The sequence below is a fragment of the Bufo bufo genome, chromosome 2 (genome assembly GCF_905171765.1).
Source record: "Bufo bufo chromosome 2, aBufBuf1.1, whole genome shotgun sequence".
NCBI classification, from domain to species: domain Eukaryota; kingdom Metazoa; phylum Chordata; class Amphibia; order Anura; family Bufonidae; genus Bufo; species Bufo bufo.
The window spans coordinates 651465782-651490085 of NC_053390.1; the positions used below are offsets into that span (position 1 = coordinate 651465782).

The window sequence follows — 24304 nt, forward strand, 5'->3', positions numbered from 1 at the left end:
GCCTGCTGAGCGGAGGACAAACGGTGCCAAACTGATGCATTGTGAGCGGATCCACGTCCACTCAGAATGCATTAGGGCTGGACGGATCCGTTCGGGGCCGCTTGTGAGAGCCTTCAAACGGAACTCTCAAGCGGAGCCCCGAACACTAGTGTGAAAGTAGCCTTACTATATTGCTTCGCGAGCTAGTTTTGTTCTGTCTGATTTAATATTTGGCTAAAAGCAAAATTTGTTCCTGGAAAGTCTAACTTTAATAGCAGATGATTTTTCTCATCAGAATCTCACACTCTTCAAAGAACTAATGCCAGAAGCGGCAACCTGCAACTCTCCCTATCCGACTCATCTTTGGAAAATAATTTAGGCGCTCTGCGGGACTTAAAGAGGACCTTTCACCGATTCTTACCCTATGAACTAAGTATACATACATGTGGAGCGGCGCCCGGGGATCTCACTGCACTTACTATTATCCCCGGGCGCCGCTCCGTTCTCCTGCTATGTCCTCCGGTATCTCCGTTCCCTAAGTTATGGTAGGCGGAGTCTGCCCTAGCGCTGGCCAATCGCATTGCAGAGCTCACAGCCTGGGAGAAAATAACCTCCCAGGCTGTGAGCTCTGCGCTGCGATTGGCCAGCGGTAGGGCAGACTCCGCCTACCATAACTTAGGGACTGGTATCTCCGCCTACTATCTGTATAGTTAGTTCATAGGGTAAGAATCGGTGAAAGGTCCTCTTTAATATGGAAATCTCTTTCCCCAAATACATGGTCTTCTTATGCATCTGCTTGGGAAATATGGACGTCATTTTGTGACTTCAAAAATTTTGATAAGTTTTCCAATGATTCTTTACCTTTTTAATCAAATTTTTCAATAATTTACTGGTAAATAAAAACTCTTTCCATACTATAAACAACATTTTTATCGGTATCATTTTTTTTTCAAAATTTTAGGTCTATAACCAGTAAAAAATTATTTCATTTTGAATCGGGCCTTAAAAGGTCTGAATAGAAGTACTATGAAGAAGAAGAAGAAAAAAACAGACCAATATCCAAGAAAATTTTATTAAAATTATGCCATTTTACCCTCAATATGTTCTTCGGATCTAGAAACTCTGCTTTTCCGATCTGTTTTTCTTTTGGCCTTCTTCGCTGCTCTCCGGATCAGCAAATTCACAGCTGTGAATAAACACAGTACATCACCAATTAATATTTCCGATTTGGTTTGCGATAATATAGTTTTAAAAAACAGATCAACTACAAAAAAGTCATTGGATAACTTTACACCCCCTCCATAACACCCTATTATGGCTATGCAAAATTGGTTAAACAGTAGGACAAAGATGAATGGTCCTTCATTCATACACCGGGACCATTCTTCCCTTACTAGATTTCAATTTAATGCAATTTTAAAGAAAAGTCTACATATGTTAGGCTATCAAGACTATAATATTTCTGCCTATTCATTCAGAATAGGAGCAGCGAGGATTGTCTTCATCCTTAATAAAAAATCTAGGTAGATGGAAATCTGATAGATTCAAGATCTATATCAGACCAGAATAGTTTCATTTGTCTTCGTTGTAACATCGTTAATGAAGCCTTAAAGGGAACCTGTCACTGGGATTTGGGGTATAGAGCTGAGGACATGGGATGCTAGATGGCTGCTAGCACATCCTCAATATCCAGTCCCCATAGCTCTGTGTGCTTTTATTGTGTAAAAAAAACGATTTGATACAAATGCAAATTAACCTGAGATGAGTCCTGTATGTCAGATGAGTCAGGGACAGGACTCATCTCGGGTTACTTTGCATTTGTATCAAATCTTTTTTTTACACAATAAAAGCACACAGAGCTATGGGGACTGGGTATTGCGGATGTGCTAGCGGCCATCTAGCAACCCATGTCCTCAGCTCTATACACAAAATCCAGGTGACAGGTTCTCTTTAAAGAGAGCTTCTCAAAGAAAATATTTACACGACCTTGGTTTAAAATTTTATATATACATTCATTGGTCTGCACAATCCGATTTTAAAATTGAGATGTTTGGTCTTTGTGTAACTCCCTAGCATTCTACTTACTTCTTACAAGGTCTCATTATTCTACATTTTGGTGAAAATTACTTGGGACGTATCCATTTTCTGGAATTTATTAATAAATATAAATAAACTTTTAGGAATATTAATTCTTTATTACCTAATTCTGTCATTATCTTCTCGGAAATTATTCCGAAGCTCAACTGGTCTCACAGTGATCTACGATTCCTGGATAAAATCATGAAAAAAGTCAATCGTCAGATGAATTTTTTTTTTTTTTTTTTTTTTTTTTTACCTCAGTTGAATGGTTTCTCATACAGACACATGGAACTTGAAGGATTTACGGAAGGTCTTTACACTTCTGACTATTGGCGTTTGTCTGATATAGGCAATGATATTCTTAATGTGGGTTTCCAAAACATGATAGAAGAATGCCTGCGATGTTTGGGGGGTGCCATGAGATACATGGCTTGTGGATGAAGTCGCTCATTACTTGTGGACTTGTTTATTATTATAATTATTTAACAGTTTATTAGTTAGTTAAAGAATTAACATCGCGGCCTTTACCTCCACATATAAACTTATATCATTTCCTTAATAAATGTTATTCAGAAGTTAACTGGTCTTGGTAGTAATTTCGGGATCCTATGCCCATCATGAAAATAAACAACTTTGCGAATTGTTTTGGTAACTGATTTCCTACTTTTATATCAACAGCTGCTATTCAGACTAGCATCTCCAGGGTAACAGACAACAAACATGCTTTGAGTAGTCTCACCTTGCAGTAATATTACCTTCTCACCCTAATTCTTGCTACCCCCCCTTCCTTCCACTGCACACGCACACAACTTGTAGATCACATTAGTGTTAGAACTGTGGTTTTACCAATTTCTGGTTACATTTTATTTTTTTACCATGTAGCTATTGCAATAATGTTAGCTGAGTGCCAGCTACTTGTACTTCGTCCTTAAAGGGGCTTTCCAGTTTGCATCCAAATCCTTTATAAAAAAATAATCTTTTATGAAGGTAGCTGTCATTTTGTAACGCATTTCTTTTATCTATATTGCTCCTGTCTTCCATTCTGTGCTGTGGTCACATGACCATGTCCATGCGGCTGTTTCTTATTTCCTGGCATGTTATGTCCATGGGAGTGTCAAACCAGCAACAAGGGCAGTGATGGGGGAGTACCTATGTAACTAGCTGGGTAGGAGGAGCTATAAACTGGGTGGGAGGGGCTATAAACTAGCTGGGTGATAGGGGAATGTCTGTGTAACTAGCTGGGTGGGAGGAGCTATAAACTAGGTGGGAGGAGTTATAAACTAGCTGGTTGTTAGGGGTAGTGATAGGGGAATGTATGTAACTAGCTGGGTGGGAGGAGCTATAAACTAGCTGGGTGTTAGGGCAGTGATAGGGGCGTGCCCATGTAAATAACTTGGTGGGAGGAGCTACAAACTAGCTGGGCAGTGATAGGGGAGTGTCTATTTAACTATTTGGGTGAGGAGCTATAAACTAGCTGGGCATTTTTAGGGGCAGTGCTGGAGCTGTGGTATAGAAAGGAGAAGTGCATCATGGGAGCCAACCAAAGGAAATGGTACAAAAACACTTATAATACTGAAGTAATCCAAAAAAAACATGATTTTATTGAATCACAAAAGGACATAATTGGCACAAGTCACAAAACACATTTAACACAGGTCACAATACATAAAAATATTAAAAACCAAGGGGACCGATGGTGGGCTGTTGGTATATATTTGAAAAGTGCAAGTGCAATAATTTTGATTGGTCACTAGTAAAAAAGGTTTGTTCAACCAAACCACTATGGCTCAAAAATACATAGTACAAAAAAACTCATATGCATATTTATACAGCAGACACCTAAACATGTGGGTGATAATGCACACCACAAGGGCTGACTGAGGCAATAGAGCAGCAAAAATGTAATAGGCACATAGAAAATACTGACCAACCAGCCTCGTATACCACACACGACCACCCCCAGTCCACTCCCCAACGCACGTTTCGCGTTAGCATCATGGGTTTGGTTGGACACAGCAATAGGAAGTACTACATACAAATGTAATGAAACCAGAGTGATTTATTTATGTGGTGAAAATGGGTCAGGGAAGTAGGGATCGACCGATATTTATTTTTTAGGGCCGATACCGATAATTTGTGAACTTTCAGGCCGATAGCCAATAATTTATACCGATATTCTGGGAATTTTCATTTTTGTAAAAAAAATATTTCCTACACAAATCTGCTGAAAATTAATATGTTTATTGTTAACGTGTGTTTGTTTTTGTTTTTTAAATCTTTATTTTTCATTTATACTTTATATATATATATATATATATATATATTTTTTTTTTTTTACTAACTTTTAGCCTCCTTAGGAACTAGAACCCTTGTCCTATTCACCCTGATGGATCTCTATCACGGTGAATAGGAGCTCACACTGTCCCTGCTGCTCTGTGCTTTTTGCACACAGCAGCATGGAGCTGAACATGGCAGCCAGGGCTTCAATAGCGTCCTGGCTGCCATGGTAACCGATCGGAGCCCCAGGATTACACAGCTGGGGCTACGATCGGAGGAGCAGGGGAGAGGGGATCCTGTGGCCACTGCCACCAATGATTAATACTGGGTGGGGGGGGCGCACTGCGCCACCAACGTTTTTAATACTGGGATGGGGGTGGGGGGCACACTGCGCCACCAATGATTAATACTGGGGGGCTTGGGGGGCACACTGCGCCACCAGTGAAGAGAAATCTCTCATTAATTCATATACAGGAGGCGGGAGCTGGCTGCAGAATCACATAGCCGACTCCCGACCTCTAGGAGCGGTAGCTGCGATCCGCGGCACCTAAGGGGTTAACTACCACAGATCGCAGCTACCGCTGATAGAGGTCGGGAGCCGGCTATGTGATTCTGCAGCCAGCTCCCGCCTCCTGTATATGAATTAATGAAAGACTTATCTTTATTGGTGGCGCGGTGGCCACGGCCCCTCCCTTTCTTTTGTCCTCTCTCCTCTAATTGGTGGCAGCACAGGGGGAGGAGACACTGCTTCCTTCTCCCCTGTGCTGCTGAGGGAACACGGAGAGCGCTGAGAGCAGCGCGTTCTGTGTTCCCAATACGTTATCGGTATATCTGCAAAATAGATGCCGATAACTGTCAAAATCCTGAATATCGGCCGATAATATCGGTAAAATCGATAATCGGTCGATCCCTACAGGGAAGTCCAAACTTAGAATAAAAAGCATGAAGAAGATGCACATGAGGTAAACAACTATATGAGGACAGCTGGTAAAAACCTTAGTAACTGCAGAAAACCCCTTTTAAATCATCTGAAAACACTCTTGAAATGTCCATTTCAGTGAATACTTGTGTTCTTCGGAGCATCTTTTTCTTCTAGAAATGTGGAGTAAATTGACAACTAGACATTAGCATTTCCATAGCTCTGGAGAGCTTAGAGGTCCTCTTTAAACAGGATTTATCATCTTCTGTGCTATCATCTATTCAGGGGTGTGAGAAAATGACAGTAGAATTGGAATGCATGAGCAAGGGCCAGGATTTCTTTCAGGCCCTGTACTTTAATTTGACGGGCAGCATTTCAGCAAGAAACACTTGTTCTCCATTCTTCACCGAACAGTTAAGGTCTAATAGAGGCCAGATTCCCTCTATTGCTTTTTGGCTTGTAACATACCGCAAGTTGCAAAAAGACTTTGGTCTATCAAGTTCCTTTGAATGGCACCTACCTAAAGGACGAGAAGTGGTTGTGCGTGGGAACGCTAAAAAAGACCAGGTGGATGGCGCCAAAGACCCTTAGATACGGATAAGGGATAAGAGTGGAACTCTTTACGAACCCTTGGTGTTGACACACTTTAAATAGGTGTGTGCCCAAAGAGTATATGGAATCACGTGTTGAAATAACGTGTTAAAATAAATGATATCATATAAAGATCACATATGACCACATAAAAGTATAAACGATATATATAAAAAATCATATGTATTAAAGATGACTCACTTCACCCAGGAGGGTAATGTGGGATAAAGCTCAAGACACCCACACCACACCTCCTGCGCCTGGGTCGCCCGTAGAGATGTCAGATTCGGATCAAAACACACTCAGGAGTCTTATCCCTTTTCTTTCTCTTTATTCCAAAGCCAGGGTGGGGGAAGTGGACGGCTCAACGCGTTTCGGGGCCTCTGTATGGGTCCCCTTCATCAGGAGCAGGTACAATCAACATATACAATGATCATCTTTAAATAGCAGAAAAAAACGCCAAAGATACACTTACAATGATGTCACTTCCGGTGTCAGTATGCGTTCCAGGGTGGAACGCACCGGAAGTGACACTCAGAGATGATGCAGTCAAGAAATATGCATCAGGTCAGAGTTATTATAATCGGAAAAGAACAACAAACAAAATATATGCATGAGACTGTAATATGGTGTCCCTTATTTTTGTGGGATGCCGTTTACTGTGCTCTTATGTTTATATTCATTTGCGTTCCCCATGGAACGCAATATAGAACTTCCGGTGCGTCCCCACAGTGGAACGCAAACAAACCGGAAGTGGAACCTGAAAGGATGCTGCATGTTCAATACCTGAGTAAAGTAGATATGAATAATTGATAATAGTCGGTATACTAAATTGGATGCGCAGAGTGTTTAGAAACGAAGGAAAGCATGGCAAAAAGCCATGCGCCCGAAGTCTCCAATACAGAGTGCATACTAGACTTCCGGTGCGTTCCACAGTGGAACGCATCTAAACCGGAAGTGCACTCAGAGGAATGGTGAAAATGATAGAACTTATTTCTAGTATACTTTTCCTCATTGCGATCAGCAAGAGTATATTCTAAGGGGTCTCTTTGATGGAGGAAAGAACATGCATGACATCACGTGATTGAGCCCCGATCACGTGATTGGATCCCAGCATCCCAGTCTGGGGCTCTGATGGTGACCTGTGATCCTATGTGTTAGATGATGATGATGGGTGATAAAAAATATTATTCATCTTTAGCAGATGTTAGTAGGGGCTCTAGTGAACTAGCCTAGGGAGGACAGATATATAATAATATAATATTAAAAATATATAAAATGTATAAACTCAATAATATTGATAGTGGTCAATAGCAAAGACAATTATAAAAATAGTGAAGATGGATAAATGGTTTTTCATAAAAATATCATAAAAGGACATAAATATTCCAATTAGGGTTCAAACACAGATAATGGGAGATGAATGCAGGGGTTCCTGCCTGCATGGACCCATAGCTGAGTTAATATATAGTGAGACATGATAAAACAAGATAAAAACCTATAGATCGCAAGTAGTGGAACATAAAATGTATAACAGCGAAGTATATACGTATATGTCACATCTAAAGATTTAGCTAAATATAATTAAATATAGTAAAGAGTAAAAATGTGGACATATATGATAAACAAAGGACGCGTGGATCATGGCTATACCACAGTGATGTATAGGGGGTAGGAGTAAAAGACTTTTTATGGACCTGGCGTTTATCCAAATTGAGATGAAATCATGAAGACTACATGTAAGTGTTATATGTGCAGAGGGCATGGAAATACACATTGAGGGATGTGTATCTGCTACGGGCCTCTCCGTACTATTACTTTAATAATTCGAATATTCTAAACATTCGTTTAGGCCGAAAGGAGATAGGGTATTCAGTGTGTATATCCAATACATCTCCTTCCGGCATAACTGTTGGTAGGATGACGTGATGGTCTCCAAAGGCGTTACTGTAAGGCCTATCAGGGAGCCATCATGTTTTTCAGAAAAATGGCGCGATACGCTATGTGTTGTAACTTTGCGTTTAATGTTGGAACGGTGTTCGCACATTCTCTCTCGTAGGGTTTGGGTGGTCCTACCCACATATTTTAAACCGCAAGGACACTTTAGTAGGTATATTATATTTTTCATCCCACAGGTGAGTTCTTGTTTGAGGGTCCACATTCCTGATAGGCCTCCTACTTCAATTCCACTAGTGCCATGGTTGATCATTGCACAACATTTGCATCTTTTTATTCCACATCTAAAAGAACCTTTTCTAGTTGGAAAAGGAACAATAGTTTTATTGGGTGCTCGCAATTTGGGACAAGATGGGGCAATGATATTTTTGATCGTTTGTGCCCTTCTGAAAGTTATGGATGGCTGTTTGGGGAGTGTATTTTTGAGAATCGGGTCTTTTAGCAAGATATCCCAATGTTTGGTGAGTATCTTTCTGATATGATGATGGTCTCTATTGTATCTGGTTATGAGATTATATTGATATCCCTTTGGATCAGTGGTTTTTGGGGGGCTTGTTTCGAAGCCTCTTTTTGGTCTAATTTTAGAACTCTCTGAGATGAGGCCTTGATTAGACTTTTAGGGTAGCCCTTATCCAAAAAATCGTTCTTTTAGGACTCCTTGTTGTGTTTTTAGGGTCTTGTCGTCAGAGCAATTTCTCTGGATCCTTTTCATTTGGCCAAAGGGTATGTTCCTTATCCATTTTGTGTGATGACAACTGGAGTAATCGAGAGCTGTTAGCATCCACCTTTTTAAAGTGGGTGCTGGCGGTTATCTTGTTCGCTACAATCTCAATGTGTAGGTCCAGGAAGATGGCAATTTTGGGGTTAACATCACAGGTGAACTGAAGACCCCAATTGTTCTGATTTATCAGGGACATAAATGACATTAAATCTTCATTCTTGCCACCCCAAATAAAGATAATGTCGTCAATATAGCGACGATAGAAGATTACATTCTTATGAGATTGGAGACCCTATTTTTTCCTCAAAAAGGCCCACAAACAGATTTGCATAAGAGGGTGCAAATTTTGTCCCCATAGCGGTACCCCTAGTTTGTAGGTAGAATGTCTCGTTGAACGTGAAGTAATTGTGCTCAAGGATGAATTTAATTGATTTTATAATAAACTCCTTCTGAATGGGAGGCATTCCAGAGTCTAGTTCAAGGAAGTGTCTTATTGCGCGTATTCCCAGATCATGTTGAATATTACTATAAAGGGATGCTACGTCAAGTGTGACCCATATGTAGTCCTCCCTCCACTCTACATTGTTAAGGTTATTGATAAGATCAGAGGAGTCTCTTAGATATGAGGGCAATTTCTGTACATATTTCTGTAGAAAGCTATCGACACAGGCTGAGAGGTTTGAGGTGAGGGAATCTATACCGGAAATGATCGGTCTGCCAGGTGGATTGGTAAGAGACTTGTGAATTTTAGGCAGGAAATAAAAGCGGGCTATGGTCGGATGATTGGTGATGAGAAACATTTTTTTCTTTTTTATCAATAATATTTTGGGAAAAACCAGAATCAAGCAATTCTAGTAAGGTTTTCTTGAAATTTGGCGTAGGATCTTCTACAAGAACTCTGTAATAGGCTGGATCTGCCAGAATTCTTTGGGATTCTTTCACATAATCTTCTTCAAGATTCATGATTACACCTCCTCCTCCCTTATCCGCGTTCTTTATTACTATTTCTTTGTTTTTCTTTAATTCTGATAGCGCTCTTTTTTTTCTCTAGTGTTGAGATTATTAGAGAGTGGTGGGACCCGAGTTTTTTTCAAGGTGTTGAGGTCGTGTAAGACCATATTAAAAAAACTCTCTAGGTGAGGCCCTCTGCTCTCTAGCGGATAAAAGGATGATTTTTTTTTTTAGGCCTGATGGAATACAAGCCGGGGCTTCATTTTCAATGGGAATGGAGATTCCTTCTGTATTTGGGGGAACCTCACTAGTGGCAGTATCGGTATGGATGTTGGATGTGTCTTCTCTCCCAGGTTAATACTTTTGATGGTAAAGTGTCTTTTTAATGTCAATTTACGTCCACAAAAAGTTCAAAGGGGTCAGAGTGATTATTTGGGCAGAAAGAGAGTCCCTTACGTTACGTAACAGATTAAGTTCGTCAACGTTGAGTATATGTTTAGATAGATTGAAAATCCCTCTGGTGTCTTTTAGTGGGGTGGGTTTGGGGTCACTTTTGGATTCTATCTGTGCATTGGTGGTTAGGGTGTCGGATTGTTTATTGCTGTGATGAGGGATTTGGCTTTTTTTTCTCATTGGGGTGTTTGGTTCTTCCCCCTCGGTATCCCCTGAATCTTTTTTTGTTCTTTTTCGTGATGACGGGATGGGACTGAAGAAATGCGTTATTTTCAAATTGGGGGGGGTTGTACGATTGGGTGGGCTGGATCGGACCTGTAGGGGTGAAGAAGGGACTCAGGATTTGAAGACTGGAAATTGTCTGTCTTGCAGGCGGAGTTTGATTGCTCATTGTGGGTGAAATTCTCCCTAAAAAAGGGCTTCCAGAGAGGTTGGACGGTAGATCTAAAAAAATATCCAATTGGATAGTGGAAACTGAATGTGTGGAGATGTCATTTAGGGAGGGTTGGGATGTGGAATTGCTGGGGAATGGTGGTGATTTAACTGGACAGGAACTATGGGAAACTGAATTGGTAGAAATGTTGTTGACAGAAATTTTGAATGCAAGGTGACTGGGAGATGTGCAGGGGTCAGTGAGGGACAGGGTCGATTTGGGGGAAACTGATGGAATGTGTGCTTCGTTCAGAGTGGGGTACTCTAACGTGTCCAAAAGGGGCTGTTGTGGATTCTTGCCAGTGGTGACTATGTGGACGGATGGGGCTTTTTTGGGAATCAGGTTGAGTAACCCAGGGTTAGTAATTCTGTTGAGTAACGGTGCCAACTTGGCGACGGGTGTACGTGGGGGATGGTGATTATCTATGGAAAGAGAGATGATTTTAGAAGGTAGCTCTGGGGCTCTAATGGGTTTACATTCAGGATGTTTGATATTATGGGATCTAGGTGTCCCATATGTGGTGCTATTGTAGAAGACTCTGTTTTGTGTGGTGAAATGTCTTTGGTTAGAAGCAGGTCTTGGATGGGAGTATGAAGGACCTTTTACACGGTGGACAATCATTTCTTGTTTTCTTTTATTTAGATTGTGAAATTATCATCTCTATTCGGGCCAACAATCGTCATCGTAAAGATGCTTTTGTTGGCTTATTGGTGGACATGATCATTTGGATGATCATTGCCCCATGTCTAAGAGTCTTAATATGGAGCTCAGTAAGCACAACACATTTTCTTGTTCATACAGTATGCATTGTGATACATTCAGCTAATGCAAATGTGGCAAATATGAGTTTATTCAATGTTTTAACATCACGTGTTAGCTCCCTGCTAAGCTTTTCACTGGGATGATATATGTAACCACTCAAAAACAGTATTGAATTGTGTCACCAGATGTATTCACTTTAGTGAGGCACATTTTAAATTCACTGCAGTGAATGGATCCGCCGAGGAACATGGTTGAATATTGTTTTGGGGTTTTTTATGTCTTGCTTAGAGAATATAGAAGCAATATATAAAAGTGTGATCTCTGTAAATGGTGAGAGCTCATGTCATTTATAATATGTTGTCAGGAAAGCTACATCTTCATGCACATTACATTGTCACTGAACATACCATAAAAAAGGAATACACAGAATGTATGGTATTGTAGGTTAAATGCACTAAATGAAGCTATCACCGGGGGATTTTAAGCATTTATTGCCTGTGCAATTCTTCACTCTTCAGTTTGGTGAAGTCAGAAGGGAATTTGAGACGTGAGTCGTAGTATGAGAACAGAGACACCTAAATTATTTGTTTGACATGTGAACTCAGTTTCCGATGTAATAGGCAGCTATGTGCGATAAAGCATTCATCTCTCATTGCCAATTACAGAATGGCTAATGGCTAGATTGGAATTTGTAATGTGCATTTTTGACCCTGTTGTGAGGTTGGGTTTACACGTTCAGGTTTTGGGATGGAGCCAAAACCAGGATTGGATTAAAAAAAGTGATGGTCATATCTGTCTTTTGCACGTTATGATCCACTCTCATTTTGGCTTTAAAGGGCTTCTGTCACCCCACTAAACTTTTTTTTTTTTGTACTTATAATCCCTATCCTGCCATATTGCCATACATTATGTTATTAATAATTTTCTTTCAGTAGATTTAGCAAAAAACTTACTTTTATGTTATGCTAATTACCTTTCTACCAGCAAGTAGGGCGTCTAATGCTGGTAGCAGCCACAGAAAACCGCCCCCTCCTTCTGTTGATTGACCTGGCCAGCCGCGATCTCCCCCTCCGGCCAGCCCTGTCAGCATTTAAAAAATCGCGCGCCTGTGTTGATTCGGCGCAGGCGCTCTGAGATAAGGAGGCTCGTCTCCTCAGCACTCCCTCAGTGCGCCTGCGCCGATGACGTCACCGAAAGAGAAGACGTCATCGGCGCAGGCGCACTGAGGGAGTGCTGAGGAGGCGAGCCTCCTTATCTCAGAGCGCCTGCGCCGAATCAACACAGGCGCGCGATTTTTTAAATGCTGACAGGGCCGGCCGGAGGAGGAGATCGCGGCTGGCCCTGTCAATGAACAGAAGGAGGTGGCGGTTTTCTGCGGCTGCTACCAGCAAGTAGACGCCTTACTTGATGGTAGAAAGGTAATTAGCATATCATAAAAGTAAGTTTTTTGCTAAATCTACTGAACGAAAATTAGTAATAACATAAGGTATAGCAATATCGCAGGATAGGGATTATAAGTACACAAAAAAAAAAAGTTTAGTGGGGTGACAGAAGCCCTTTAAAACCTGCATCAGAAAACCATAACATTGAAATCCAGCTTAACCCCCTAACTGTTTTGCCCCAGTCCAGCTCCAGCAGTGGGAAATGTAGATAACTGGAGGGGAGGGCTGCTTTAGATTCTGCTATCTACTGAATGGTAGCAGCTAGAAACCTGCAACTGACATTCCAAGCTTTCAGACGATACAAGAATAACAGCAATGTGTTCAGTACAGGGGAAGATATCGCTGATGGAAATCGGGATGCAGTGAATGTAGCTGAAAGTGAAAACAGGTTTTACCCGCGATTTATTCCCGACTTGACTTCAAACAGTGATTTCTCCTCTGTTGCTTGTACTCTCGCTGCCAGATGCATGTTTCTAGCTGCTACCTCTCAGGAGATAGCAGCATTTAAAGCAGCCCCCCCCCCCACTGTTATGTGGTAAAGGGCTAGTGCACACAGATTTTACTCCAAAATGCCCTCCACACGGAAAGCACTTCCTGTTGCGTTTGGTGGGAGGTGGCGCTGCTGTTTATGCTGTTTAAGTTTGTCTTTCCGACTGCACAGACACTGCTGGAAACTGCAGCAGGTGTAGCCGCAGGTTAGGTCCATTCAATAAGACTAAAGTGTGAGCAGGCCAACGTTTTAAAATTGAAAAACAGCGCCCAAAACCAGAGGGATTTCTGCCATGGAATATACAGCTAATTTTGCCAAAGGCAGAAGGAAAGTAGAAGGCGGGATTGATGTGTTCAGTTTTTTTTTTTTAATGCAGTTTTTGAAGCCAGGGCCAGCAGTGGATTCAAAAAGAGGATACAACCCAGCCTTCCTTATATCTGTGTCCTCAGGCTATGATCCGTTCCTGGCTTGGACTTCAAAAACTGCATCAAAAACCTGAGCATGTAAATTCAGTCTAACAAGCAGATTCTGCTTTACTGCCTATTTTCTGAATCCATTTCTGGTTTTAGCTATAAAATGGCAATAAAAAAACTGAACAAAAGCTGAATATTTATGGGCAGCCTTAACAAGGTTGTCCAGCTTTTTGCTTTTTTTTTTTTAAAGTGATGCCCTACCCTCAGGATAAACCATCACTATCTGTTCAGGGGTGGGGTAGGGGGGGTCCAACACCTCTCATCCCTGTTGATCAGCTGTTTTAGTGTATCTCCAACACATTAAGTTGGCGCTGGAACTACAGTTATTGAAGCAATGCTCCCATTTTAAGTGAATAGGAGCCGCGCGGCATTAACCACCTCCTTGTACAGCGTGAGAAATATTGTGATTTCTGACCATTCATTTCATTTTCACGTTTTCTTTTCATGTGGTTATTTTTCCATACAAAAGCTTCTAACTGTATACTTGGCATCACAATGGTATATATCCAGTGCCAATATACTACAGGGGTCATTACTGGGCCATGGACTCTTTAAAATATTTCTTAAAGGGGTTGTACCATCTCAGACATTGGGGACATATTGCTAGGATATGCGCCCAATGTCTGATAGGTGCAGGTCCCAGAGCCGCACCTCTGGGACTGGCACCTATACTTAGAACGGAGCCAGAAAAGTCCCAGAGGGTTCTTTACTGTAAGAGCAGTGAGACTATGGAACGCTCTGCCAGAGGAGGTGGTGAATTAACTAAGGCTCCTTGCAGACGAGCGTGTCCGGCTTAGGTCCGGATGCATCCCGGTGCATTGCGGCAAACCCCCGCGAGTAGGAACGCAATTGCAGTCAGTTTTGACTGCGCTTGCGTTCCGATTTTATCGCGCGGGTGCAATGTGTTTTGCACGCGCGTGATAAAAAACTGACTGTGGTACCCAGACCCGAACTTCTTCACAGAAGTTCAGGTTTGGGTTAGTTGTAGTGTAGATTGTATTATTTCCCCTTATAACCATGTTACATTCTGAATACAGAATGCATAGTACAATAGGGCTGGAGGGGTTAAAATAAATAAATAAAATTTAACTCCCCTAATCCACTTGTTCGCGCAGCCGGCATCTCTTCTGTCTTGTTCTGTGAGGAATAGGACCTTTGATGACGTCACTACGCTCATCACATGGTCCGTCACATGATCCATCACTATGATCCATCAAAGGTCCTATTCCTCACAAAAGAAGACAGAAGAGATGCCGGCTGCGCGAACAAGTGGATTAAGGCGAGTTAAATTATTTTTATTTTATTTTTTTAACCCCTCCAGCCCTATTGTACTATGCATTCTGTATTCAGAATGCTATTATTTTCCCTTTTAACCATGTTATAAGGGAAAATAATAATGATCGGGTCCCCATCCCGATCGTCACCTAGCAACAGTGCGTGAAAATCGCACTGCATCCGCACTTGCTTGCGGATGCTTGCGATTTTCACGCAACCCCATTCACTTCTATGGGGCCTGCGTTACGTGAAAAACACACAAAGAGGAGCATGCTGCGATTTTCACGCAACGCACAAGTGATGTGTGAAAATCACCGCTCGTGTGCACAGCCCCATAGAAATGAATGGGTCCGGATTCAGTGCGGGTGCAATGCGTTCACCTCACGCATTGCACCCGCGCGGAAATCTCTCCCGTGTGAAAGGGGCCTAAGAGTTCAAGAGGGGCCTGGATGCAGTTCCTGAGAGTAAAAATATAACAAGCTATAGTTACTAGTTAATTACTGGAGATGGGTCATTAATCCAGGGAGGAGAGCCCCTGGATTATGGGGGTCATTTATTAAACAGAAATACGCCTAAATTAGGTGTATTTCTGATGCGGATTGATGCACAACGGTTAGTAAAATAATGAACTCTGCAGTACTTATAGTCAACCTAAGCAATGACTGAGAGAAGTATGTACAAGTAGAGCTCTTCCCAGTGATTATATGGTAGTCTCTGCGTGGCCTTTTTCTTCATTTGTTCTGTGACCTTCCTGATTAATAGTTATGAAGACATACTTGTTACAAATGAACCTTTGCTCTTCCAGAGTGAGTCTCATGAGTCTCCATCCATAAGGGATGTGTTATATTCTTTATAGTGGAGCAATTATCTGTAGGTACCTTACAATGAGATAGCATGTTGACTGATTGATCAACTGAAAGGTCTTGTAGGTTCTATGTGATTTACAGCACAGGGAGAAATATACGGTACTTCTGAAGACTTGTATTTGTTTGAAGGTGTCCACGTAGAGGACATTACCTCACAATCACTACAACACAAAATCATACATATCAATGAAACATCTGATTGTCGCAAGAGTCTCAATATTACCACCTTTCAGGGCGCCTGTACGTGTGCAGATTTGTACAGATATTGTATCCAGACAGAACAATATCATATATGGTTCGTTCAGATTTTCCTTCTTGATTTTCTGACATATTTTAATAGATGTCACATGTTTAAAAGATGACACAGAGACACCTGGAAGATGTCCACTGCTTTCTGATGCCAGCTACTCTGTAATTGAATTGACTAATATGACTGTCATTACATGAGCACATTAGGCTACTTTCACACCGTTATCTGCACAGACGGATCCGCACCTATAATGCAAACGCTTGTATCCGTTCAGAACGGATCCGTTTGCATTCATTATTCTTTTAAAAAAAAGTCTAAGTCAAAACGGATCCGTCCTGACTTACATTGAAAGTCAATGGAGGACGGATCCGTTTTCAGCTGCACCATATTGTGTCAGTGAAAACGGATCTGTCCCCATTGACTTACATTGTAAGTCAGGACGGATCCATTTGGCACGCCTATCGCCAGGTGGACACCAAAATGCTGCAAGCAGCGTTTTGGTGTCCGCATCCAGAGCGGAATGGAGGCGGAACGGAGTCAAACTGATGCATTCTGAACGGATCCTTAGGCCCCTTTCACACAGGCGACATTTCCGCACGGGTGCAATGCGTGAGGTGAACGCATTGCACCCGCACTGAATCCGGACCCATTTAATTCTATGGGGCTGTGCACATGAGCGTTGGTTTTCACGCATCACTTGTGCCTTGCATGAAAATCGCAGCATGTTCTATATTCTGCGTTTTTCACGTAACGCAGGCCCCATAGAAGTGAATGGGGCTGCGTGGAAATCGCAAGCATCCGCAAGCAAGTGCGGAAGCCGTGCGATTTTCACGCACGGTTGCTAGGAGACTATCAGGATGGAGACCCGATCATTATTATTTTCCCTTATAACATGGTTATAAGGAAAAATAATAGCATTCTTAATACAGAATGCATTGTACAATAGGGCTGGAGGGGTTAAAAAAAATAAATAAATAATAATAATCTAACTTGCCTTAATCCACTTGCTCGCGCAGCCCGGCTTCTCTTCTGTCTTCTTCTTTGCTGTGCACAGGAAAAGGACCTTTGATGCATGACGTCACTGCGCTCATCACATGATCCATCACCATGGTGATTTGATCATGTGATGAGCGCAGTGACGTCATCAAAGGTCCTATTCCTCAAAGAAGAAGGCGGAAGAGAAGCCGTGCTGCACGAGCAAGCGGATTAAGGTGAGTTAAAAAATGTTTTAACCCCTCCAGCCCTATTGTACTAATCATTCTGTATTAAGAATGCTATTATTTTCCCTTGTAACCATGTTATAAGGGAAAATAATACAGTCTACACAACACCGAACCCAAACCCGAACTTCTGTGAAGAAGTTCGGGTTTGGGTACCAAACATGCCGATTTTTCTCACGCACGTTCAAAACGCATTACAATGTTTTGCACTCGCACGGAAAAATCGTGCATTTTCCCGCAACGCATCCGGACCTTATCCGGACACGCTCGTCTGCAAGGGGCCTTATCCATTCAGAATGCATTAGGGCTGAACTGATCAGTTTTGAACAGTTTGTGAGATCCCTGAAACAGATCCCACAAACGGAATTCAAAACGCCAGTGTGAAAGTAGCCTTAGTTTTGTCCATTGACATAAACTGCCTAGTTAATTGTTAGGCTCTTCACATGAAACACATTAAGGGTCCATTCACACGTCCGTTGTTTCTTTCCTGATCTGTTCCGTTTTTTGCGGAACAGATCTGGACCCATTCATTTTCAATGGGTCCTGAAAAAAAATCAGACATTGAGCTGTCCGATTGTTTTTTTTTTAGGACCCATTGAAAATGAATGGGTCCAGATCTGTTCCGCAAAAAACGGAACAGATCAGGAAAGAAACAACGGACGTGTGAATGGACCCTTACCATGATTTCTGGGATCCTTGAAATTGCTCATTGCAATGCGCAGGTCAAAGGGTTTATTAGCTTTTAATAAATAATAGAATAGGTGTCATGCATATGGCAGAGCACTGTATAAAACCCTATATAGAGACATATGGGGGGAAATTTATTGTGTCCCCCCCCCCCCCCCAAAATGCTGTTTTTTGGCGTTATAAAAAAATTGCAAATTCACCGGATTCTAGTTGCAATTAGAAATTTACATCACCCTTGAATTATACAAAAAGGAGGCAAGGCTGTCGACCCCAGCTCATTCATCATTATTTACACTAGACACTGGCGCAAATAATGACTGAAATCTATAGCCGCTCCGAGCTGTAGTAGATTTCATTCCAGCGCACGGCGAGACGATTGTGATTTGAGAAGAGGTCTGCACCTCCTTATTTAATACATGCCTCCTCTGGTAGCGCAGGCCCCATCAAGGCCGTGCAGCAGATGCGGATATTGTTGAATCAGGCCCATGGAGTCCCTGCTGCTTCATACTACAGAGCAGTAGTCACTGTATGCTACTGCCTATGGAGACATATTACATTCTCACCTAGGCAAACATAAAATCACAGGTACGGTAGGCTCCCGCATGTGTCCATAGGTGACATATTGCGATTCTGTAGAACTATACTGTTTTTCAGAGCCATAATATGGCCATCTAAAGGCTATGGCGCATCGCACTGACCTTTTTTTTTTTTGTTCATTTATTTTCAAAATGCAAATTTAAACAACTTTCTAAATAGCTTTTATGCTGTCTTGATGTGCTGCAGCTTCCGGCGTACTGTAGATCCAACTGCACATTGCTCCTGGATGTGGTCGGCATTGAGTTGATATCATCTATCTGCTTTAGGCCTCTTGCACACCCAGTTTTTTTTTCCGTTCTTTTTTTTTTGTGTTCCGTTTGCGGTCTGTATGCGGAACCATTCACTTCAGTGGGTCCATAAAAACAACGGAAGGTACTCCGTATGCATTCTGTATTTCTGTTTCGTTCAAAGCTAGAACATGTCCTATTATTGCCTGCAAATCACGTTCCGTGGCTGTCTTCTGTATCCATTCCGTTTTTGCGGAACCATCTATTGAAAATTTTATGCCCAGCCCAAATTTTCTAATGTACTTACTGTTTAACTCCTTAAAGACACAGCCTTATTTCACCTTAAGGACCAGGCCATTTTTTGCAAATCTGACCAGTGTCACTTGAAGTGGTGATAACTTTAAAACGCTTTGACTTATCCAGGCCATTCTGAGATAGTTTTTTTTGTCACATATTGTACTTCATGACAGTGGTAAAATGGAGTAAAAAAATAATAATTTTTATTTATAAAAAAAAATACCAAATTTGCAAATTTCCAAGTTTCAATTTCTCTACTTCTATAATACATAGTAATAACTACAAAAATAGTTATTACTTTACATTCCCCATGTGTCTACTTCATGTTAGGATCATTTTGGGATTGACATTTTATTTTTGGGGGACGTTACAAGGCTTAGAAGTTTAGAAGTAAATCTTGAAATTTCTCAGAACTTTTCAAAAACCAACTTTGTAAGGACCAGTTCAGGTCTGAAGTCACTTTGCGAGGCTTACATAATAGAAACCACCCAAAAATGACCCCATTCTAGAAACTACACCCCTCAAGGTATTCAAAACTGATTTTACAAACGTCGTTAACCCTTTAGGTGTTCCACAAGAATTAATGGAAAATAGAGATACAATTTCAAATTTTCACTTTTTTGGCAGATTTTTCATTTTAATATTTTTTTTCCAGTTACAAAGCAAGGGTTAACAGCCAAACAAAACTCATTATTTATGGCCCTGATTCTGTAGTTTACAGAAACATCCCATATGTGGTCGTAAACTGCTGTACGGGCACACGGTAGGGCGCAGAAGGAAAGGAATGCCATACGTTTTTTGGAAGGCAGATTTTGCTGGACTGTTTTTTTTTTTTTTGTTTTTTTTTATATACCATGTCCCATTTGAAGCCCCCTGACTCACTCCCATTTGAGGCCCCCTGACGCACTTCTAGAGTAGAAACTCCAAAAAAGTGACCCCATTTTAGAAACTACGGGATAGGGTGGAAGTTGGTACTAGTTTAGGGTACATATGATTTTGGCAAGGTAACAAATAGCTGTTTTTGCACCGTTTTTTTTTGTTATTTACAACATTCACCTGACAGGTTAGATCATGTGGTATTTTTATAGACCAGGTTGTCACGGACGCGGTGATACCTAATATGTATACAATTTTTTTTATTTATGTAAGTTTTACACAATGATTTCATTTTTGAAACAAAAAAAACATGTTTGTGTCTCTATAGTCTGAGAGCCATAGTTTTTTCAGTTTTTCGGCGATTATCTTAAGTAGGGTGTCATTTTTTGCGGGATGAGATGACTGTTTGGCACTATTTTGGGGTGCATATGACTTTTTGATCGCTTGCTATTACACTTTTTGTGATGTAAGTTGACAAAAAATGGTTCATTTAGCACAGTTTTTATTTTTAATTTTTTACGGTGTTCATCTGAGGGGTTAGGTCATGTGATATGTTTATAGAGCCGGTTGATACGCACGCGGCGATACCTAAAATGTCTTCTTTTTTTAAAATATTTTTTACCAATTTTTTTTTTTTACTTTATTTGGGGAAAATTACGTTAGTTTATTTTGAAACTTAATTTTTGGGGGGGGAAACTTTATTTTTTCAACTTTTTTTTTCACTTTTTTTTTTTTGTCCCACTTTGGGACTTGAACTTTTGGGGGTCTGATCCTTTACAATGCATTCCAATACTTCTGTATTGGAATGCATTGGCTGTATGAGTAATACAGTTAGTATTACTCATACAGCTTCCGGTCTGTGAGATCCAGGGGGCTGGATCTCACAGGCTCGTCACCGGAAGGCATCGTGCTGCCTTCCATGCCATCGGGTCCCCCCCACAGCCCCATGGGGACCCGATGGCGGCACCGCCGCCCGCACAATAAAAAGCCGCAAACCGCAGGTCTGAATTGACCTGCGGTTTGCGGCGATCGCTGACATGGGGGGGCACGGGACCCCACCCCCCCCTCGCGCATTTAGCCGAGGTGCCTGCTCAATGATTTGAGCAGGCACCGGCTTCCGATCACCGCGTGGCGGTGATCGGAAATACACAGGGCGTACAGGTACGCCCTGTGTCCTTAAGTACCAGGACATAACGACGTACCTGTACGCCCTGTGTCCTGAAGAGGTTAAACAATATTGTATGCTTCTGTTTCCGTTTTCGATCAGCAAAAAACAGATCACAAACGGAAACCAAACAGAAAAACGGAATGGCAAAACAGAACGAAAACACTACTGAAACAAAAACCCAGAAAAACGGACCGCAAAATACTGAATAAGTCATACGGTCGTGTGCAAGAGGCCTTAGGGTGGGTTCACATTTGTGCTTAAAGGGGTTCTGCAGTTTGTTTAAACTGATGATCTATACTCTGGATAGATGATCAGCATCTGATCGGCGGGGGTCCGACACCCGGGACCTCCGCCAATCAGCTGTTTGAGAAGGCAGCGGCACTCCAGCAGCGCCGCGGCCTTCTAACTGTTTACCGCTGGCCCAGTGACGTCACGCCTAGTATCAACTGGGCGGGGCTAAGCTCCATTCAAGTGAACGGAACTTAGCCGCGCCCAGGCCAGTTGATACTAGTCGTGACGTCACTGGGCCAACGGTAAACAGTGAGAAGGCCGCGGCGCTGCTGGAGTGCCGCTGCCTTCTCAAACAGCTGATCAGCGGGGGTCCCGGGTGTCGGACCCCCGCCGATCAGATGCTGATGATTTACCCAGAGGATAGATCATCAGTTTAAACAAACTGCAGAACCCCTTTAAGGTATCCGGTAGTCTGTCCTGGCAGAGGAACAGACTATTGGAGTTACTGTATCTGGCATAGCCAGATAACGGCGCACTCCCCCGGATCCCCATGGTCAAAACGGACAAGAATACGACAGATTATATTTTTTTTGCGGACCACGTAATGGAGCAACGGATGCGGACAGCACACTGAGTGCTGTCAGCATCTTTTGCGGCCCCATTGAAGTGAATGGGTCCGCATCCAAGCCGCAAAAACTGCGGCTCAGATGCGGACCAAAACAACGGTCGTGTGCATGAGGCCTACCACAGATATTAATGTAGCCTGAGAGCCTGCTCTCTGGTCCACGTCTTTTTGCTCTCACAGTGTCAGTGTTAGGCCTCATGCACACGAATGTGTGCCGGCCGGGCCCATGCTGCCGACCGCAAATTGTGGTCCGCAATGCACAGACACCGACCATGGGGCCGCCGCATGCGGATCGCGGACCCATTCACTTAGCTATCCGCACAGCAAAAAAAGTAGTGCATGTTCTACTTTTTTGCAGTGCGGAGGCACGGACAGAAAACCAACGGAAGCAGTGCTTCCGATCCGTGCCTCCATTCTGCAATGTGAATGGGTCTGCGGTGTGCACACGACCGGTGCCCATGTATTGCAGACCCACTGTGGGCCGCAATACGGCCGTTGCCGGGCAACAGCCGTGGGCATGAGCACTTAGTGATACCAGCAGGATTTTCTTAATCTGGCAGTGAACTCCATATGTCCACGTAGGACACAGACCTGGCAACAAGTGGTGACCATTGTCTCAGTGGTCTCTAGGTCAGTGTCCCACAAGACATGGACCAAAGTAGTGCATGCTCTGAGTTTCAGAGGTATGACTTCTAACAGGAAGCAAAAATATGGCCATTTGAATCAGGCCACAATTTCCTGTTTTATAATAATCCATTCACTCATTTGACAGGTGTGTTCTTCAGTCATACATTCCAGATTTATTTGTGGACTTATTGTCTCTAATAGAGATTAGCGAATTTCATAATTTGAAATTCGTTCACGTTTCGTTTGGTGGTAAAAGCAGAATTGCGTTATGGATTCCGTTACCACGGACCATAACGCAATTCTATGATGGAATGCCTTTAGAGACCTTCCGTTTTCATTATTCATTCCGTCATAATAGAAGTCTATGGGCTGCATAACGGAAACGGAACGGATCCGTTATGCAGGCCATAGACTTCTATTCTGACGGAATGACTCTAAAGGCATTCCGTTATGCATTCTGTCATAGAATTGCCTTATGGCTCGTGGTAACGGAATCCATAACGCAATTCTGCTTTTACCACCAAATGAAGCGTGAACGAATTTCACAACATGAAATTCGCTCATCTCTCGTCTCTAACACATTTAATGCAATAGAAGATGTATGTTGTCATTTCTTTTCTTCTTTCTGATTACAGGAGAAAGCTATGTTTGTGCCTCAAATGAGTCTTATCGAAAGGTGGACTACAATCGAAACACAAGTCCCAACTGGTCTGTGAATGTAAGGACTGGGTCTGGACGATCGTTGTCGTCCCTAACTACACTGAAGAATGAAATGAGAGAAGGCAAGGACTTTATTAAACCCAAGCTTGTGACGGTCATCCGGAGTGGAGTAAAGCCACGCAAGGCTGTTCGCATCCTTCTAAATAAGAAGACCGCTCACTCCTTTGAGCAGGTCTTAACAGACATCACGGATGCTATAAAGTTGGATTCAGGTGTTGTCAAGAGGTTATGCACTCTGGATGGAAAACAGGTTAGTGAATATCTAGAAGAGAAATCCTATTCATAGGGGCACATTTATTAAGACTGGCACTACATAAAAAAATATTATTATTACAATATACTACAATGTGGAACCACAAGTGGTAGCTGAGCCCAGGTGTTGTGTAGCAGAAAATACAGCAAAAACAATCTAGGTATATATAATTATTATTTTTTTATTTTATTTTTTGCTTTTAAAATTCGTCTGTGTGGGTGAAATGTCAGTGAATAGCTCATGCTGCAGGGCACATAATAGTAACAGCAGGAATAGAAATCTTTCTTCTTTAGGAGCCAAGTAAATAAATACATATTTTTTTTCTTGCATCCAAATCTGTAGTTGGTATGCAGTCTCGGAGAGGATTACCGCGTAATAAGGTGCATTCAGAAGCAAAAAGTTCTCCGGTTTTTGATTCCTTTATAACTATTTGATGTTGCTAGGTCAGAGTCCTTAAGAACGAGGGTTTGTGTTTACTGGAGTAAGACGCTTGATGCTGATTGTATGACTTGGGCTACTTTCCCACTCGCGTTTGGTGCGGATCCATCATGGATCTGCACAGAGGGATCCGTCTTGAACACCGTTGAAAGCCAATGGAGGATGGATCCGTTTTCTATTGTGTCATAGAAAACGGATCCGTCCCCATTGACTTACATTGTGTGTCAGGACTGATCCGTTTGGCTCAGTTTCGTCAGGCGGACACCAAAACGCTGCTTGCAGCGTTTTGCTGTCCGCTCCCAAAGCGGAATGGAGACGGAACGGAGGCAAACTGATGCATTCTGATCCTTTTCCATTCAGGATGCATAAGGGCAAAACTGATCCGTTTTGGACCGCTTGTGAGAGCCCTGAACGAATCTCA

At 42.2% G+C, this 24304-nt stretch overlaps 1 protein-coding gene and 1 long non-coding RNA gene across 6 annotated transcripts in view; one reads left to right on the forward strand and one right to left on the reverse strand.

The window, feature by feature from the left end:
* DCLK2 (doublecortin like kinase 2) overlaps positions 1–24304 on the forward strand; it is a 153658-nt gene that overhangs the window by 17993 nt on the left and 111361 nt on the right. For all 5 annotated transcript variants that reach the window (XR_005776359.1, XM_040418531.1, XM_040418532.1 and 2 more), the window contains exon 2: positions 23108–23442. Coding sequence is in view for 4 of the 5 variants with exons in the window: in XM_040418531.1 (XP_040274465.1) it covers positions 23108–23442 (335 nt within the window). In the remaining variant the exon portion in view is untranslated. The remainder of the gene's footprint in view (positions 1–23107; positions 23443–24304) is intronic.
* The window catches only part of LOC120990031, a 36450-nt gene continuing 13183 nt past the window's right edge, over positions 1038–24304 (reverse strand). Inside the window, exons 2-3 of the long non-coding RNA XR_005776360.1 lie at positions 2180–2247; positions 1038–1165 (exon numbers count right to left, since the gene is read on the reverse strand). This is a non-coding gene — a long non-coding RNA (uncharacterized LOC120990031). The remainder of the gene's footprint in view (positions 1166–2179; positions 2248–24304) is intronic.